Genomic DNA, 19316 nt, shown 5'->3' with positions numbered 1-19316 from the left:
ACATAGCCAGGGAGGAAAAAAAACAACTAATTCTTTATATTAGAACATCACTTTAGGTAATCCGCCCGAGCCTTTCTTACAAGGAAGCGATAAGTACAGCAACACGGGGGCAGCAGCGTGCAAAACAACTGGATCGTGGGATCGTTTTTCAGACCAGCCGCACAAATTAGAACGTGCTGCCCCCTAGTGGCAACAAACAGGAATAAGAGAAGACGGCACAAAGTAAATCAATGCCCAGCCAGCATCAGAATGCCAGTTTATTGCACATTCAGGATCTGTACAGATTTCTATAAATAAGAAAGACCTGGATATTTACATCGTGCTCTCCATGCAGTCGTGGGCAGTGCCAGGGGGGGGGGGAGGGGGGGGGGGGGAGAGCGCTGCGTTCACATTAGGAATATTTACACTCTGTACCTTAGGATTTATCAGTAGTTTCGATATCCACAAAATATGTCGACCCTTTCGATGCTAGAAGAGCAAGAGGTGCAGCAGTTCTGTTCTTCCATCGAATGTAGGGTCATGCTCCCAGTATGGGACCCGCTGAACTGTTACCCCGTGACCCCAAATTTGAAGCAGCCAGGAGCCAATTCTAAACTAACTTGTCAGCGACAAAAACACTAGCACACAGCGGGAATGTGGAGGGACACAGCATTTGTACCATCCTGGAAGAGTTGTGTCACACTCATCGCCAGAAACACGCAAAGCACACGACACAATAGCGCACGGGGGGGGGGGGGGTCTGTAATATGCTGTCACAACACATAGTGCATTTACTACACGGGTATTTGTGCAGGCTCCAGATACAGGAGTAGGATTTTTACAGCAGATCGCCCACGTAACAGCTTTCAGCAATGCCAGGGGCGGGGGGCACAGCGGACATGGGAGGAGTGGGTGGTCAGGAGAGGTCAACTGGACACAGGCCGAGGGGGCCTGCTCTTCATCTCCGCTTCCTTCCCTCGGATGGCGGCCACGTAGGAGAAGAGACACAGGACGGAATAGCAGATCTCATGGGCCTGTTAAAAAGGCAAAAGAAAGAGAGGTCAATAACAAGGCTTCAGGGACTTATGCCGCTATCAGCTTAAAGGGGTTGTGCCATCAAATATTATTTTAATAAAATTTTTGCATTGGAAACGAGTTACTTTAGTAATTTACTCTTGGTTACAAAAATGCTCCAGTTGCGAGATATTCTCTGTACTACATTATAACAGCGCCTCCTGGTGTTTCAGCTGGTGATGTAGTCATGTGCACATCCACTTACTACGGTGGTCACACATGCTCCGTTCTATCCTTCGACTCCCACCGGCAATATCTACCGTTAGAAATCCACAGCAGAAAGGACACATCCCTGAGCTTCCAGCATAATGTATAAAATCTAGCAGAGCAATAGGAGCAGTGAACGGGGAGATCTCTGGACCCATGTGAGGTCCAGGGCTGGTTGTAGCTTTGTTAGAAAGAGATTATCATGTACTGTATGATGTTTGATTTTCATTTTTTTTACATCACTCATGGTACAACCCCTTTAACTACCAGAAATAAAATAAAAAATTTAAAAAAATACAGAAAAAGCCTTCAATGTGGAAATTTAAAAAAGTGAACACTTATAAAACATTTCTAACTTCTATATCGAGCTATCTGTGCTCTATGTTGCAGGCCCAAAACCTGAAGCTGCACCACTGCTAGGTCCTTAGGACAATACTTTGATTATTTTTGTCAAGCTCAGTGTTGTCACAGGAACAATGAGCCTCATTTATTCCAACTAAGAGAACAAAGCTGGTCTGGTTGCCCATTGCCTTAGAGAAATTTATACCAGCAGGTCTTTCCTTTAAAGAGGACCCATCTCCTCTCCCGACATGTCCGTTTTAGTAAATACTTGCATTCTCCATGAACTGACAAGCCTGGAGCACCTTTTCTTAGAACTCTGCGTTGTGCAGTTCTCTGTTATTCCTCCTGGAAATATAGAAATAAATCGACAACTTTCTCAAATCAATAGAGTTTGCTCCTACCCTGTGAGAGAGTGTGGGGACACGCACTGCTGACAAAGAATGGCAAGACCCCATTGTCAACTTATTCATACATGGCCAGGAGGAATGTCAGAGGGACGGTATATCGCAGGCAATGATGTCCGCGATATAGCCATAGATCGCATACAAGTGTACAAAAATGGCTGCGTTTCTCGGTGTTGTCCTGCCACTGGGCTTGGCTTTGAGGAGGGATCACATCTGCATGGAGTTAATGATCGCTCCCACACTCTGAAAGCTGAGCGGTTTTAGTGGCCTCCTATAACACTGAACCCATAAGCTGGCCATACACATTAGATAAAGGTTGGCGGGACTGGCCAACCATCTACTGTGTATAGGGGTCTCCCAATCCTTCCCTGACGACAGATATTAGGGGAGATAAAGATCGGGCATGCTGGAGTTCAACTGCCCAACCCTTCTTTTCTCGAGCAGATAACTTGCGCACGACTGTTGAGGCCAGTGACGGACTAAAGGGACCAAAGGATTGGGAACGATACGTCCAGCGGGGACAGGAGCCATGGGGTCGGATCAGTGGGACCTCCCCTGCTTAATTTAAGTTTTTGGTCTGACAACTCACTTAAACCTCCCCCAATAAATAGCCTACCTTTCATTTTATATTCTATTGTTTAACCAGAAACTTATACCTATTAACATAAGTCCACAATTCTGTGGCAGCTGATTGCCAAATAGATCTTTATAGTGCTAAGAACGTCATTTTCCGATGCAGAGCTCAAAATTCCCGGGACAGATTTAAACCATAACATTCTGGTCGCAGTCACCACTAGAGGGAGCTCACTGCATACCCTTCATTTATCTCGGTCAGGTTTGTTGTATTCATTGCATATTGTCACATATTGAACTCAATGAGCAGCATTCAGGAAGCCTTCTCTAGTGGTGGCTGCAGAAGCAACATTTTTATCATTTAAAGGGAATATGCCACTGATAAACTAGGGACACTGCCTTGTCATTCTAGCTCAGCTGAATGTAATGATGCCTTTCACTTAGTGATCTGTTGCTTCATTCTGGATAAAAAGTACTTTTAATCCTTATGCAAATGAGCCGTTAAGTGCATCAAGGGCGGTTCCAAGCCCCTCTGAGCACCATTGTTCCTCCTGCTCTGCTGGGACCCCCCCATCTAAACTTACAGAGCCAAGTCCCCGCGTAGTCATCTCGCCTGGCCCTGCCAATCAAGGAGGAGAGGGAGGGGCTGGGACAGGAAGCAGGAGGAACAAGGGTGCACAGACCCGCCCCCGGTGCACTTAACTGCTCATTTGCACAAAGATTTTAAAAAAAAAAAACTCTGCAGAATGAAGCAACAGATCAGCAAGTGAAAGCGGCCTGTCAACCACTCCTTACTAGGGCAGGTAGGGATGGAGGGAACGCTCCCCTCATGAATATAGTGGTGCTGATAGACAAAAGTTGATGAAAAGGGAAGATTTCAACCATAACAAACGTCCATTGAGTGAAATTTAACAATAAATGATCGTCATAGCTGAGAAGTGAACCATTGTCATGGCCAGGAATAAAAAGTTGAAATTTTTCTCTGGTGGTGAGCTTTCGTCCACGGACACTCTTCCTTTGACAGGTCGCTGGACCTTTGCTTCGCCCAGTGTGTGGCCGGTGTGACAACCGTAACGGCCAATGTCGACTAAAATGTGTACGGCTGCATCAGCAAATGGTCGTTCAGTCAACAGCTGTTCAACCACCGACCTACCGTGTATGGCCACCTTGGGTATTTCTGACCAGGGTGGAGCAGGCTGCTATTCCTAAGCTCTGGAGCCATCAATAAGTCATGGTTTCAGCTCATCCCCGTGCTATAGTTACTGACAGATGGTGACATCATCAGAGTGTCAGATTCACAGAAGAGTTAATGATGTCGCCATATGGACACTTGAGGCCAAACCAGGGGTAAGGTTCACTCAGGAGGATGCTTGTAACCTAAAACCAGACCCGTCCGCACATTACGGGTTCATGAATATGACGGATTTCGTGCATTTCTATCAGCGGAGTAATTACTGGGTGTAAACGGCTTTTTAGCTGCATGAAATACGAGGCCATTAAAAAGACTGCTGACCCCTGTGACAACTACTGGATTTTGCTCAGAGCTACAGATCGACTGCACTACCCACAAAGCTCAGGAGCTGCAGGGTAGGGAAGTAGATTTTAATATAGTAGGCAGTGGTGCAGATCTGCTGCCGCTCCATTCATCTCTATGGGACTGCCAGATATAGTGGATATAGCAGATATCTCCGTCAGTCCCATAGAGTTGAATGGAGCATGCCCCGCTGACCGCTCCATTCAGCCGCTAGATAATGAAGGCCATCATTAGCATGACTGGTGGGGGCCCAGCAGCCGAACCCAAGGAATCAGACACCCCTACCCTGTGGATAGGAGATATGTTTTTTATCATGGGGAAACTATATGGTTGATCCCTACAAAAGCAGCACTTCACACATCAGTCGTCCAGAATAAACATAGGAATGGTCCTTTAAAAATGTCCTTGTGGCTGACCTTACAAGTAGAGCTGCAGAGATCAGCAGGCTTCGGCATGCCATCTGTTGAGAAACTAAAACTCCCAGCATGCACACAAGCTGGGAGCAGTAGTATCATACCAGCTGGAGTGCTGACCCCTGCCATAATAAGCTAATATGCCAAAAAAGAGTGGGGGTCAAAACAGATCTTGTGCAGGGTTTAAAAAAACATGGCTGCTTTCTTCCAAAACCACAGACACACCGGTCTATGGGATGTATCTGGAATTGCAGAGCTGGCTGACTACTTTAAAGGGGGTTTTCTCACTTCAGCAAATGGCATTTATCATGTAGAGAAGGTTAATACAAAGCACTTACTAATGTATTGTGATTGTCCATATTGCCTCCTTTCTTTGCTGGCTTTATTCATTTTTCCATCATATTTCACACGGCTTGATTCCAGGGGTTAAGACCACCCTGCAATCCAGCAGTGGCGGTCGTGCTTGCACACTACAGGAAAAAGCGCTGGCCTCTCTGCTGGCCGGGGCTGTGGGAGCGCACATAGGCACGCATGCACAGCGTCCGTCCCATATCTGCGCTGCAGCGGTGGCCGCAACCCTTGGATATGAGGAGAGTATAATGTGATGGAAAAATGAATCCAGCCAGCAAAGGAGGTAACATGGACAATCACAATACATTAGGAAGTGCCTTGTATTCACCTTCTCTACTAAGTGAGAGAACCCCTCTAAATGGAGCCGAGATGCAAACACCAGGTTTGGCGCTGTTTATAGAATAAAATAAAGCAGCAATTCTTTTGCAAAGCCAAAAAACAAAACAAAACAAAAGCCTTCACAAACCTTTAATTAACACCACAAATACAAACCTGCGAATGAAACCTATACATGCATGAATGAGGCCCTATGATGGGCTCACAACATTGGAGGCCCACAGAAGGTGGCAGGTTGAGCACCACTATTAATGGTGGTCTGCAAACGAAAAATAGGATTTCGGGGTAACCTTAGGAAAAGTAATATTTCTACAGATACCCTGGCTCCATTTTTAGATGGCTGTTTTCCCGTACTTTTATATTGATGGCCTATTCTCGGTACAGGCTATCTATATATCAGATCAGGAGGTGTACAACACCCCGCACCCCCACCGCTCCGCTGTTCTGCAGGAGACTGGGCGCCGAAACTACACACTGAAGTGAACGGGAGCAGCGCTGCAGTAACCAGCTCTGTCCATTTCACAATGGCGCTGGAGCGACTACAGAACGACTGACCGGCGGGGCTCTGGGGTGTCGGACCCCCGACGATCTGATACTGATGGTCTATTGGCCATGAATATGAAAAGACCCCCTTTGATGCAACTCTCTCATTTTATGCAACGTTATTCCACAAAGTTGTCACATGCCTTAAAAGCCATCAGCGTGGTGTCCACTTACCATCGGTGTCTTGTATCTGTGGCTCACCACTTCTTTAGTTTCAGGAACTAAAATCGGATCCAAGAGACAAAACAGAGAGTTCAAAAACACAGAGAGAAAACATGAAACCAGTGGGAGATAGGTCACCCAGGCCGGGAGCTATCGAGGACACCCAGGGGACATGTTAGATGGTCACAGACACGACAACACCAGGGATTTCAGGCCACGGGGAAGGGGGGGTCACAATGACAACGGAGAATTAAGTAGCACAATGACACCCAGGGAAGCAAGGTCAGTAGAATCAAGTGTCATAATCACTCCGATTAAGGAAGAGAGCCAGCGAGGTCAGACCAAGATGTCAGTGATTAGAGAAATTTTACAGCTAGGGTTAATGTGGTTATCAGAATTAGACTGGGTAAGCGACACAAAGATTAGTTTTTACATTTTGCTTTTAATAAAAAAAAGAAAAAAAAAGTGACAAGATAAAGTCCGAGTCACGTATGTAAAGGATCCGATTAGAATCTCTCAAAAGAGAAGAAGTGAAGCTCCACAACATCCATATTAAAGCCCATTTGGTGCGACTTTCCTTGTGTTATCAGAAATCTGCAGAATCCCTATGACAACACTACCTGCCCCGTGTTCGGTCAGCTCAGTGCTATCCTGGCAATCAATCTGAATGCAGCTTTTACAGTAAAAGGCCAGAAAATGAAAGAATATACTGTCTGTGTGTCTCGAGATTTAAACTTCTCCACATGATAGGTGACATGTGTCTGACCTCTGGGAGTCCCACTGAGGACCGTCACAGGGATGGGGGCCCCCCAGTGCCGAGTTTGAATGAAGTGGTGGTCGAACGTCTGCAATGCGCTCCATTCAAACCCTATGGGACTGCTGGAGATAGCAGAGCACTGTACTCGGCTTCTCTTTGGCAGTCCCATAGACTTTGAATGGAGCGGTAGTGCACACGTGCGACTGCCTCTCTAAAACACGGGACCCCCATTCTGGTGATCGGAGGGACCACTACTGATCAGATACTTATCATCTATCCTGTGGAAAGGTTATAAGTTTCAATCTTGGGACAACTCTTTCAAACCATTTCTGTCAGTCAGCAGGATCATCCTTATTGAAGCAGGCACGATGCCTGGAAGGGTAGATCCGGATGAGTAAAACTATACCTTATTCATATTCCTCCATTGCACCGAGGGATGGTCCCATGACCCTCACAGCACTAGAGCTCCTCTGTTGCCTGGTGCTTCGAGGGGCTCGGACTCGCCCCATGGGGCACCGAAGACCTAATTTACAAATTAATAAAAACGTATTTTTCTCAGGAACAGAAGAACATAAATGAGGTATTGTTTTACTCAGCAGGATGAACCCTACCAGGCATTGTCCCTGGTTTAGTAGAGTTGATCTGATGACAGATGCTCTTTAAAGGGGTTTTCAGTGATTTTCATATCCACAGGATAGGTCATCAGTATCTGATCGGCCGGGGGAGGCGACTCCCAGCACCCCTCCAACTGTCTGAGAAAGTGGTTTTTGGCGAACACCGCAGCGTCCCAACAGCTTATCAAGCCCAGCACCAATATCAAGCCCAATTCACTTGAATGGGACTGAGCGGTGCCTATGTGACGGATGAACGTGTCGTCACATGGCCTAGGAAGAAGACCAAGCGCTTGCGGCCTCTTCGTACAACAGATCGGCGGATGTTTACGGAGTCGGACCCCCGCCGATCTGAGATTGACGACCTACCCTGAGGATAGGCCATCAATATGAAAATCCCAGAAAACCCCTTAAGCTGCCAGATCACAGGACAGGATGAGTTGTCATAGGGACAAAAAAAATTTATTAATAAATTTAAAATATTTTGCCAATTTTAAAGTGAACAAAAGGAGCTTTAATACAGACCTCCTGAAAGGTCCCCTAACAATGTTAGCGTCTGCGATACATAAGATCGGGCCTGTTTCATCAGACGGTGGTCACACACATGCACAGAAGCATCATTAGGTCTACCCCAATAGTTTATTGAATTAGAACGGTTAGCATAGCGTCTTTTTTCTTTTATTCCCAGCAGCAAGCAGTGACATAACGGAAGAAGGATGTAAACACCATAAAAATAAAGAGATGATACGTGTAGGTATGGGGACATGGGGGACGGGTAGACAAAACAAAATAAAACAGCATTTATGGACATTTATATACATAAAGTTGGAGCATGTTTTTTCTATATCAGCCAAGTAATCTTATCATCTAGGGCAAAGGTGTACAACCTGTGGCCCAGGGGACACATGCGCCCCGCAACGCATTTCTGTCTGACCCCTATTTGCCTGATAGGTGCAAGTCCTGGAAGTGGGACCTGCACCTGTTGGTCATTTATGGCATGCTTTTAATGTGAAAGGTTCTACCCCTTTAGGTTTTATTGCGGCCCTTGTGGTTGCTTCAATATGACCACGTGGTCCAGCAAAGGTTGTGCAATCGCTGCTCTAGCAAGTTTGCAAACCACGGGGCTCATGCGGTCCAGCTGTCTGATCTGATCTAAAGGGCCGTCCATAAAATAAACCGATCAATGGGTATGCCAGCAATCACCTATAATCTGAGGAGGACCCTTGTAAAAAAAAAGTGTTCAATTTCCCTACAGCGCCACCGCAGGGGAAATGAAGCATTATAAAGTTCTAAATAAAATCAATGGATGGTCTTTGTAATAGGTGGAGAGGTTGGGTCCTCCAGAGGCATTTTCTACTCCAGCTTCTTGATGGAGGTCCTGAACGTGGGACCCCCGTTTATTAAATCAAAATCCTTTAAAAAAGGGTATTGGAAAATGGGCTTTCTGAACCAGAGAATCCCTTCAAGGTGCCCACAGATGTAAAGAAAATGATAAGTGTCAATTTAGTGGTCGTTTCTAAAGGGAGAAACAAAAACCTGCAAAAAAAAACCAAAAACGTTTCTACAATCACAACGATTTTCAACTGGAAAATTGTTCTGATCATAACCAAATTTTTTTTTACATGGGAAATAGGATTAGTTCTTAACAAGGACCGTCTTACTGTCTATGCTTACAGGACTATGTGACGGTATCATCTGAATGGATATGGGTCGGGCTTATCAACCTAACCTCAAAAATACTGAACTGGTTTCAAAAAGTTCTCCGATTCTGTATTGGACTCATGCAATCAAAGGAGAATCTATCTCGTCTATAAGGAGGACGTAAGATAAAGGGGATGTTAGCGGGTTAAGGGATTGGCCTTTATCGTGATCCTCTACAGTCCACGAGCTAGAACATTACCTGATTGGAGGAGGAAGGTTTTCATAGCTGCCACAGGCAGACGAAGCACAGATTATACGGCAGTAACTCAGAGACTCCATCTTTACATTCCTTGAAACCCCCCCTCCAGAGATAAATCCTAAATAAGAGGGGGAAGGGGGGGTCCTACTCTCTGAGTTACTGCCACAGCAATACAGACCCAGCGGCACAAGGATGGTAATTACCAAATTCCTCCAAGACAAAGACGCCCCGTACAGTGTTACACTTTTTAATGTGATTCAGCTGTATAAAAACCTGGAGGAGAAAGGGGACAGAGAGACGGGGAGGAAAGAAAACATAAGAGGGGGGCGAGGAATGAGGATAAAGTATAAATATGGAGGAGGAAGCATACAGGATAGGATGGAAAAGAGACAGGAAGAAGAAGGTTGGGAGAGAGATTTCGAGGGAAAGGGAGAGAGACAGAAGGCACTGGTTAATTTTTGATATCCTGGATTTTCACTGTTGGTCACAACATATTTGTAACAGAATTAATGTGTGAAGGGGAGAAAACAGCTTTGGAATAATGGGGAGACATACCCTAAAACACAGCAAATAATCAGGAGGTAAACCATAACTAAAGCCGGGGGGGGGGGGGGGGGAAGGGAAAGTGTTGAGGTAAGACGGGAGGGTAGCACAGACAGCTCAAAACTAACGGGAGAGGGTGGGGGTGGGAGAGCAGCGAGAAGCAAAGATGGCGGCAGAGTGAGTACCTTCCGCTCCTTGCAGGAGGAGTGAGCGTGGGAGAGAAATGAGACTGTTAGTGACACAGCGAGACCACACCTCCCCTCACTTCGTATAACCCCCAGCAACACACAGCCCAGACCAAGACATCAACACGGGGAGGCCAGGAAAAAGCAGCCCCGTTATCAAATCCGTCCCTGCTCCTCACCCAGCACGGAGCGCAGGCCCTCCTCAGGAAGGGGGAAGGGGGGGGGGGGGATCACGCTGGATACTGCCGTGAACCTACCCCCTGAGTGTATGGATGTCATATGGAAATTTGCTCACTAATGAGTCAGTTTGAAGGCTGTGCGTCTTCCTTTAATTCTCATCTGTCCTCGGAATATCCGGATATATGAGATGGAAAGAAAAATCGAATGATCCCTGAATGACCTGCTGAGCCCTGGGTGACCTTGTGATGACTTCTGGACCAACCAAGGCGACCTGAATTTTTATTCTTTGCCCCCTGGGTGACCCGAGGATGAGCTGTGTATGGAGGTTCAGCACTGGGAGAGGTCAGCCCGAGCCAGGGAGGGGTTACAGAAAGACAGCATCAGACAACCTCAACCCCAGCAGGCAAAAGGGCAGCATGGAGCAAAGACAGCGAAAGACAGCACGTGTGTCACACAGCTAGAGCAAGCAGAGGAAACACAGACTGAGAGGCAGAAAAGGGGCTCAAGATATGGGGGTACCCGGCACACTGCATCCCAGACACTACAAACTTACACGCTCTTTCCCCAACATAAACACACAGGGTCTGCACACACATCATGGGCTTGTGAGAATAGAACACGACGCATGTAACATAAAACGGAAGTACAACACTTATGTTTTTTGTATGTATGGATTATGGGGGTATCACCACCGCACAACGGACCCTCATTTGCACACGTTCACGACTAACCCTTACTTACAGACACTGTAACTTTCCCTATGTACAGTCACGCTATGCCCTGACTCATATTGCCGTCCACATTCACACTCCCCTCATACCTGACTGTGCATGAATTTCAGGTTAATGCCTTCCAGGGTCACTTGTAGAAGACCCCCTTCCCCAGTTTTCATATCCTGAACTGGGAACTCTCCACCAAGCTCTGGGCCTGCGAGACAAGACATGATCAGGTAAGAGTCAGCCAAAAGGTTTCTTTACAGCTGAAGGAACGCGTCAGATTTGCACAAATTTACTACCGGAAGCGCAGCAGAATTCCTGATTACTGCTGCAGATGGGCAGTATGATGAGCCCCGTTCAATATTGGTGCTTAAAGGGGTTGTCCCATCTGGACATAAGACATGCCATAAATGTCTGAGAGTGCGTGTTCCACCTCTGGGGACAACTTCTATCTCAAGGACGGGGCAATGTTTCACATCACCAGAGGTTTCCATTCACATCTATAGGAGCTCTAAAAACTAAGTAAGTGCGCTCATCTATTTTCAGACATCTTTTTACAGTGAATGGAGAGAGGTGCATGTACGGCCACCTCTCAATTACCAGTGGTGCAAGACAGGGTCCCATCCATTCAGAACTGAACCGGACATATCCCCATCTTCGACCAGGCAGCCCCCATGATATCAGCATTGGAGCATTTTATGCTTCAATGCTCTCCTTTGCCCTGCGCTGAATCGCACAGGTCAAAGGCATTTTTTCGAGATCCGGTGACGTACTGGGGCTCTCCATAGGGACTGCTAGGTGGAGGTGTGCACCCAGAAGTGATCCCGGTGACGTCACTGGCAGTAAGGTGCGGGCTTTAGCACTGCCCTAACCTGTAAAACGGCTAGGGCAGCGCCATCAGAGCCTGTGATGTCAACGGGAACACTGCTGGGCAGAAGCCTCCGCCTAGAAGTGTGCAATTTTAAACAAGTAAGTGAGTAATACAGCGCAGGGCAAGGGAGAGCATCGGAGTATGAGGAGCAGGGGGCCAGACAACAGCTCTGAACCCAGACAACTCTTTTAAAGAAGCACTCCCACAGAAATTGTTATTCTCTGACCTAGAAAGGTACATGATGTAAACTGTAGTGAAGGTAATCTTCTTACTGGTGACTGTATTTGTGAGTTATAACCTCCCTTCTAATCCTCAGCTGTGTCATGTGACCAACACTCATGTATATCATGTACCTTTCTAACAGGTAAGAGAATAAAAATTTCTGTTGGAGCGCTTCTTTAAAATAGGACCAGACCCCAGAAGTAGAACACGCACCTATCGGACATTTATGGCATATCCCATGGATGTGCCATAAACGTCCAAATGGGAATAACCTTTTCAAATAAATATTTTGGTAAACCCAACTAATTAAAAGCATAGACGAGTGTAATGATTTTGCCTCCCATTTCATGGGAACAGTTGACGATCTAGCATGTCTGAGGAAATGTCAACTCTCCACGAGGAGGATGTTGGGGAACAGAAGACTCAGGCAAGTTGAATTTCAACACCTGATCCTTTAGTTCTCCTGGAAGAGGAAATGCTGGCAGAGGTTTTCACCTCCCCCTCAATTAAAAACAGGTACACACTCAGCCAAGCTGAGCCTGTATGTGTATGGGGAAGTCAAGAGAGAGAGAGCTGTCAACTAAACAAGCATTCAGCCTTCAGCCATTGAAGGTGTATGGGCATCTTAACAGTGACCAACCTTAAAGGGCTACCTCACCCCAAGAAGTCCTTGTGAAAATGTAGCATTGTGTGGCAGCCATTCAAACGATTGCCATGTAACAGCGGCTCACAGGATCTCTTCTCTGGCACACCGAGAGGGATTCAGAGCACACCCCTCCTCTATGATGACTATAGGCCACACAGAAAGTGGTTGTCTTAGGCTGGGTTCACACGGGCGTTGCGGGAAAATGTGCGGGTGCGTTGCGGGAACACCCGAAATTTTTCTGCGCGTGGGCAAAACATTGTAATGTGTTTTGCACTCGCGTGAGAAAAATCGCGCATGTTTGGTACCCAAACCCGAACTTCTTCACAGAAGTTCGGTCTTGGGATCGGTGTTCTGTAGATTGTATTATTTCCCCTTATAACATAGTTATAAGGGAAAATAATAGCATTCTGAATACAGACTGCATAGTAAACTAGCGCTGGAGGGGTTAAAAATAATTTAACTCACCTTAGTCCACTTGATCGCGTAGCCCGGCATCTCCTTCTGTCTCCTTTGCTGAACAGGACCCGTGGTGAGCATTAATTACAGGTAAAGGACCTTTGGTGACGTCACTCCGGTCATCACATTATCCATCACCATGGTAAAAGATCATGTGATGGATCATGTGATGACCGGAGTGACGTCACCAAAGGTCCTTTACCTGTAATTAATGCTCACCACAGGTCCTGTTCAGCAAAGGAGACAGAAGAGAAGCCGGGCCGCGATCAAGTGGACTAAGGGGAGTTAAATTATTTTTTATTTTTTTTAACCCCTCCAGCGCTGTTTTACTATGCATTCTGTATTCAGAATGCTATTATTTTCCCTTATAACCATGTTATAAGGGAAAATAATAATGATCGGGTCTCCATCCCGATCGTCTCCTAGCAACCGTGCGTAAAAATCGCACCGCATCCGCACTTGCTTGCGGATGCTTGCGATTTTCACGCAGCCCCATTCACTTCTATGGGGCCTGCGTTGCGTGAAAAACGCAGAATATAGAGCATGCTGCGATTTTCACGCAACGCACAAGTAATGCGTGAAAATCACCGCTTATGTGAACAGCCCCATAGAAATGAATAGGTCGGTATTCAGTGCGGGTGCAATGCGTTCACCACACGCATCGCATCCGCGCGGAATACTCGCCCGTGTGAAAGGGGCCTTAGGCTAGTTTCACACTAGTGTTTTTGAGATCCTTCAGGGAACAGACTGCCAGGTCTCAGTGCATACGATACTGCCGGAAACTACTTGATTGTTGTCCGGTCCTATTAACTACCGGCAAATACTGTATGCCGAGAATCGGCTGAACTAAAACTGCTAGTGTGAAACTAGCGTTAGTGAGAAAACCTCTTCATACTTTCCAAACACATGAACAGATCGCACAACAGCCAATGTGACCTACACAGACACAGGTCAATATATATTTATAGTTATTATTTTTATTTTTTTTCCCCAATATATTACAAGAATGAAAACCTCCAGCAATCACCTGGTTTAATACTCTGCTGCCGGGCGGCCGCTCTCTCCATGCTTTCCTTTACACAGTAGTACAGCTCCCGACACTAGAGGAAAATATAGTACAAAAATTTTAATCGAGATCCATTTAAAGGGGATTTCCAGTCCTCTTATACTGATGGCCTATCCTCAGGACAGGCCACAAATTATATGACTGTTGGGGGTCCAACACTGTGCACCCCCCATCAATCAACTGTTTGGGAGTAGCTTCGGCACTGGACTATACAGCTCAGTCTACTGTGAAGTGGATGGAGCTGGTTACTCCAGTGCTGCTTCCATTCACGTAATTGGGAGCAGCACTGCAGTAACCAGTTCAAACAACTACATAATGGGCGGAGAGGTGCGGTTCTGCCACCATAACTACTCCCGGTCAGCTGAACAGCAGGGGGGCAGGGTGTCAGACATCGACATAACAGATATTGATCAGATATTCCTCAGGCCATCAGTGTAAATGAACCACTCAACACCAACTATCTGAAATTTAAAATTCAATTAACCTGACCCAGAAGTAACAAGTGAAAGCCTATCCACAATCCAATTACTTCCAGCAGGTTTTAGGGCTGGGGTTAGAAACTTTGGCTGTGACAAGTGTCGCACGACCAAAAATCGTTGTGCAACAGTCCAGCCTCAAAACATAATGGAACTGAATGAGGTTGCAGGGCAACTTGCAAATAGCTATGACCCCAGAATCGAAAAAAAAAAATGCAATTGCAATTCTTGGGTTGTGGTAACTTGCGAACTACGCTGCACACAAATTCAGTGACAATATGTTTTAAGGCGGCGCTGCTACACAGAGATCTTTAGTCACACGGCGCATGTCGCAGCCAAAATTGCTGTGTAGCCCCATCCTAATAAAAAAAAGGCACCACTTATTACCTAGATTCCTCCAAAAGTCTAAGTACAACCAACCTTTTTAGTGAAGAATTTATTGAGTTGCGTCTCCTGTCCGTTTCTCCTCCACAAGCACAGCACTTTGGTCTTTGGACAATAGGTCATATTAATGAGCTTCTCATACCACCAGCGCTCATAGACAGCCCCAATGTTACTGCGTAATACAATGCAGTCGTCACAGACCTAGAGGGAGAGAGATGGCGCAAGATAAAGTGCTGACAACATAAGTTGTCACACAATAAGCAAAATGTAAACTAGCCACACATTGCTGAGGTTGTGCTGTATGAGATTAGAAAATGCCTTCTCTCCTGTCCTCGGACTGTGTGTAATATTGCAGGTCACGTGAATGGGGCCAAGCTAGAATTCCAGAAACAGCCATGTTTTTCTAATCTCATACAACCCCTCTTTAGCTCGAATATAAAAGTGAATATATTTTAGAGAGTCAAAAGTCTAGTATATAGTGATGGTAAGCTCAAGATTTACAACATAACCAGTGTACAGTAATAGCTACCACATCTGTATGACTTGCCTCCATGAAGAATAGGTCTCCGCTAGTGTCAGTTCCAGCATGCACTACGAACGTCTGCTTCTTGATATGACGGCTTCCACTAGGTCGTAAGCCGAGGTCACGGCCATTCTATATTTTGGGTTAAATAATGTCAGTTTGCATTTAATATAGATTTTTTTCAGTGCATTAAAAAAAAAAAAGCTTCCAATTGATATGAAAAGATTACAGATCAGGCTGATCCTCCCATTCAATTATCACATATAGGACAGCTTCATGTGACAGGCAAATCCAGCAAGTGCATCAAGTCTGGCATTCACCCAAAGAGAGGAGTGAATCTTCTGAACAAGCGAGAATGAAATATTACATTCCAGCCTTGACTTTCTGAATTATTGGCTGCACTATGTACTATGTAATCTGGTTTCTGTCCAATTATGTACATTTAAAATGTGGCATTCATCTTTTATTTCATTACATTCTGACCTTTTGTATTATTACACTTAAAAGTTTTCAAAAAGTCTCACCAAGTCAGACACTCTGTCCAGCAGCTCGTTGACTTGCTGACTGTGCAATAAACCAATGTGAGACTTTCCCAGGAGTCGGCGAACCTTCCTCCGCAGTTCTGTCTTATTTAACTAGGAATAACAAGGGAAAAACATTATGTCTCCTAAAATGGTTGTTTATTATGTATCCAAAAGATAGCTGCCAAATGTTTGATCACGGTGGCCCCGGATTCACTAGAAGAACATCCCTGAGCCCCTGTTTCTCCTCACTACATGACCGCAGTGAGGGGGGAGTTTGAATGAAGCCCTGGTTGAACATGTGCCCCGCAGCTCCATTCAAGGACAGGCGGAGACAGCCCGAGTACCGGTATATCATCTGGAGAGGGGTGCACGTCGATCACCGGCCATTAAAACTTTTCCTAAATAGAGAGGAGAAACAGGGGGCTCAGGACCTTCGTTCTAGCGATTGTTGGCGCCTTGCGATGAGGTTCCTAGCGATCAGATATTGCTCACCTAATAGGTGATATATGTGCATTGTGGAGAAACCCCTTTTAAAGGATTAAAGGGGTTGTGTGAGAAGAGCAAATAAGGCTACTTTCACATCTGGGTTTTCAATTCCGGTATTGAGATCCATCATAGGATCTCAAAACCAGAGGAAAACGCGTCAGTTTTGTCCCCATTCATTGTCAATAGGGACAAAACTGAACGGAGTGCACCAGAATATATTCCGTTCCATTCTCATGATGCTCACAAAAAACGCTGCAAGCTGTTTTTTGGAGTGCGTCATGGGAGATGGAGCAAGACAGATCCGGAATGAAACACAAAGTAAGTCACTGGTGCCTGATCAGTTTTCTCCGACACAAAAGAGTTTTGGTCATTATAGAGATAATACAACCGGATCCGTTCTGAACGGATACAGACGGTTGAATTATATACCAGATGCATTCTTGCGGATCCCCTGACGGATCAAGCGAAAACGCAGATGTGAAAGTGGCCTAAGAGTGTTTTTTCCAGTAACAGTGGGCCATGTATTACAACCATTGTATCAGCGCATAAAATGACTTCGCTTAGCAGTAGCCTGAGATTCATTGTTCTTCACTAGATGTAAAAACCACAGCGGAAATAACACAGAAATCAGAAGGGAATGTAACATGCAAACAGCAGAACAACCTTACCTTCATCATCACCATGTAGGCCACCATATTGTGCAGAAGAGTCCCCAACAGGCGATCCTCATCATCTTCCAGGCGCTTCCGGTCATGATCGCCCAAAGAGAAATACCTAAACATAGAAGCATGAACCAGTCAGAAGGTAAAACAAACCCTCATTAAAGAGGCACTAGTCTTTAACAAATTATTTAGTGGTATCTCAGAAGCTCATGTTGGTGGGAGACCATAATCTGGAGCAAAGTGTGCTGAAGCCCTCTAAAGGGGTTGTGCAACTCTGAGGTTAGGACTTTCTATTAACCTCCACCCCATACCCCCTCGGAGATCTGCAGAGCAATGCATACTAACAGGATTCCCGACGTTGTCTTCCTGCTCTGCCGGGCTCCGTGGATATATACTTCCTGTTTAACGCCACTGCAGCCGATCGCTGGCCACAGCTGTGACCTGCTCCCCTTGCGTCACATGACCATTTGCCATGATGTAAGGGGAGCAAGTCACCACTGCAGCCAGCCATTAGCTGTAAAGGCGTCAAACTGGAAGTTTAAGATAAGGAGCAGGAAGCTAGCACTGGGAAGCAGGCAAGTATGCTTCCTAAGGCTACTTTCACACTCGCGTTTGGTGCGGATCAGTCATGGATCTGCACAGACAGATCCGGTTCAGATAATACAACCGTCTGCATCCGTACAGAACGGATCAGTTTGTATCATCTTTAACATAGCCAAGACGGATCCGTCATGAACACCATTGAAAGTCAATGGAGGACGGATCAGTTTTCTATTGTGCCAGATTGTGTCATAGAAAACGTCCCCATCGACTAACATTGTGTGTCATTGTGCTCATTTTCGCCAGACGGACACCAAAACGCTGCAAGCAGTGTTTTGGTGTCCGCCTCCAAAGCGGAATGGAGACTGAACGGAGACAAACTGATACATTCTGATCGGATACGTTTCCATTCAGAATGCATTGGGGCAAAACTGATCAGTTTTGGACCGCTTTTGAGAGCCCTGAATGGATACTCTGTATACCCCAGCTACAGCAATGAATGCACATATGTATTATATCCATATTCATACATATACTGTATCTTTGGAGACTGAAGAACGTAGTGCTCAGAGGGACTTTGTTCATCAGCGAAGAGATCTCAGCACCGAGACCCCAATACAAACTTCTAGTATGTACTGCGTAGGTACAACCAGAAGGTCCCTTTAAAGACAGCTAAGCAGAGATATCTCACCTGTCTATCATTTCCTGAGGTCCTTGGTCCATACCCATTCCCTCTCTCTCCAGCATCACAGCATCAAGGAAAGCATCTTCCCAAAACTGCATTTGGTCCCAGAGTGTGGAACGTTCTTTACCTAAAATATATACAGATTTTATGGTGAACCTTTCTTAGTAATGGCATGAACAATCTGATCAACCACCACACTACATGTCAAAGATAAACCAATACAATATAAACCAAAAATAAAAATAGAAATACACTGGCATTATATACTCTCATATACGATAACAGAAACCTATGCAAGCATTGAACGTAAAATGTTTCTACATCTACATATGGTTAGTATATAGATGTAATCCACATCGCTCATGTTGTACTGATCCTGCCTGACACCATGTATTGCAGCCCAGAGCTGAATTCAGATTTCTGCAGGTAACTAATGGAACCAAATCGACATTTAGATGCACCTCAGCACTCTGAGAAATTAGTTTTTTTTCTCCCTACACCAGATAAAAGCTTGATCATTTAAATGATCACTAGTCACTAGTCACTTCTGTTTTCAAGTTCGGCGTACAAGGTTCGAGTTATCTAAGAATTACGTTATGGATTCTGCTACCACGGACCATAAGTTATACAGTTTTTGCAACAAATTTAGGAGCAAAAAGCACGCCTATACATAAACAGGTTGGAAAAAATTTGCAAAAGTTACAAAACTTCTGAATTAGTCTACAAAATAAAAAAAAAGCCCCCAAAATAGGCGCAATTTTATAAGCAAATGTAACAAAAAAAAATATAAAAAATTATTTTTGACACTAAAAACAGGCGCAGTAAATGTGCCCCCTTGTTTTTACTTCACCTCTGCCGTATGTGCCAGGAAAGCTTCCAGCACACACACACTGAAAGCATCAATAGGCCCCCATGCACCCAATGTATGCCCAAAGACTGGCACATGCTGGGTTGATATGCACTGG

The 19316-nt window shown here is 45.5% G+C and overlaps 1 protein-coding gene across 10 annotated transcripts in view; it reads right to left on the bottom strand.

The window, feature by feature from the left end:
• Window positions 1-239: 239 nt before the first annotated feature.
• MADD (MAP kinase activating death domain) overlaps window positions 240-19316 on the bottom strand; it is a 113838-nt gene continuing 94761 nt past the window's right edge. For 7 of the 10 annotated variants that reach the window (XM_040409196.1, XM_040409197.1, XM_040409199.1 and 4 more), the window contains 10 exons: window positions 18358-18478; window positions 17133-17238; window positions 15979-16089; window positions 15479-15586; window positions 14968-15132; window positions 14033-14105; window positions 10915-11021; window positions 9390-9459; window positions 5931-5977; window positions 240-1013 (listed from right to left, as the gene is read on the bottom strand). In XM_040409196.1, coding sequence (XP_040265130.1) covers window positions 906-1013; window positions 5931-5977; window positions 9390-9459; window positions 10915-11021; window positions 14033-14105; window positions 14968-15132; window positions 15479-15586; window positions 15979-16089; window positions 17133-17238; window positions 18358-18478 — 1016 coding nt within the window. In that variant the 3' untranslated portion in view covers window positions 240-905. The remainder of the gene's footprint in view (window positions 1014-5930; window positions 5978-9389; window positions 9460-10914; window positions 11022-14032; window positions 14106-14967; window positions 15133-15478; window positions 15587-15978; window positions 16090-17132; window positions 17239-18357; window positions 18479-19316) is intronic. The other 3 variants (XM_040409200.1, XM_040409204.1, XM_040409205.1) reach the window with 1 other exon arrangement.

This window comes from Bufo bufo, chromosome 10, assembly GCF_905171765.1.
Source record: "Bufo bufo chromosome 10, aBufBuf1.1, whole genome shotgun sequence".
NCBI lineage: Eukaryota > Metazoa > Chordata > Amphibia > Anura > Bufonidae > Bufo > Bufo bufo.
This window is presented reverse-complemented; position numbering and strand designations above follow the sequence as displayed.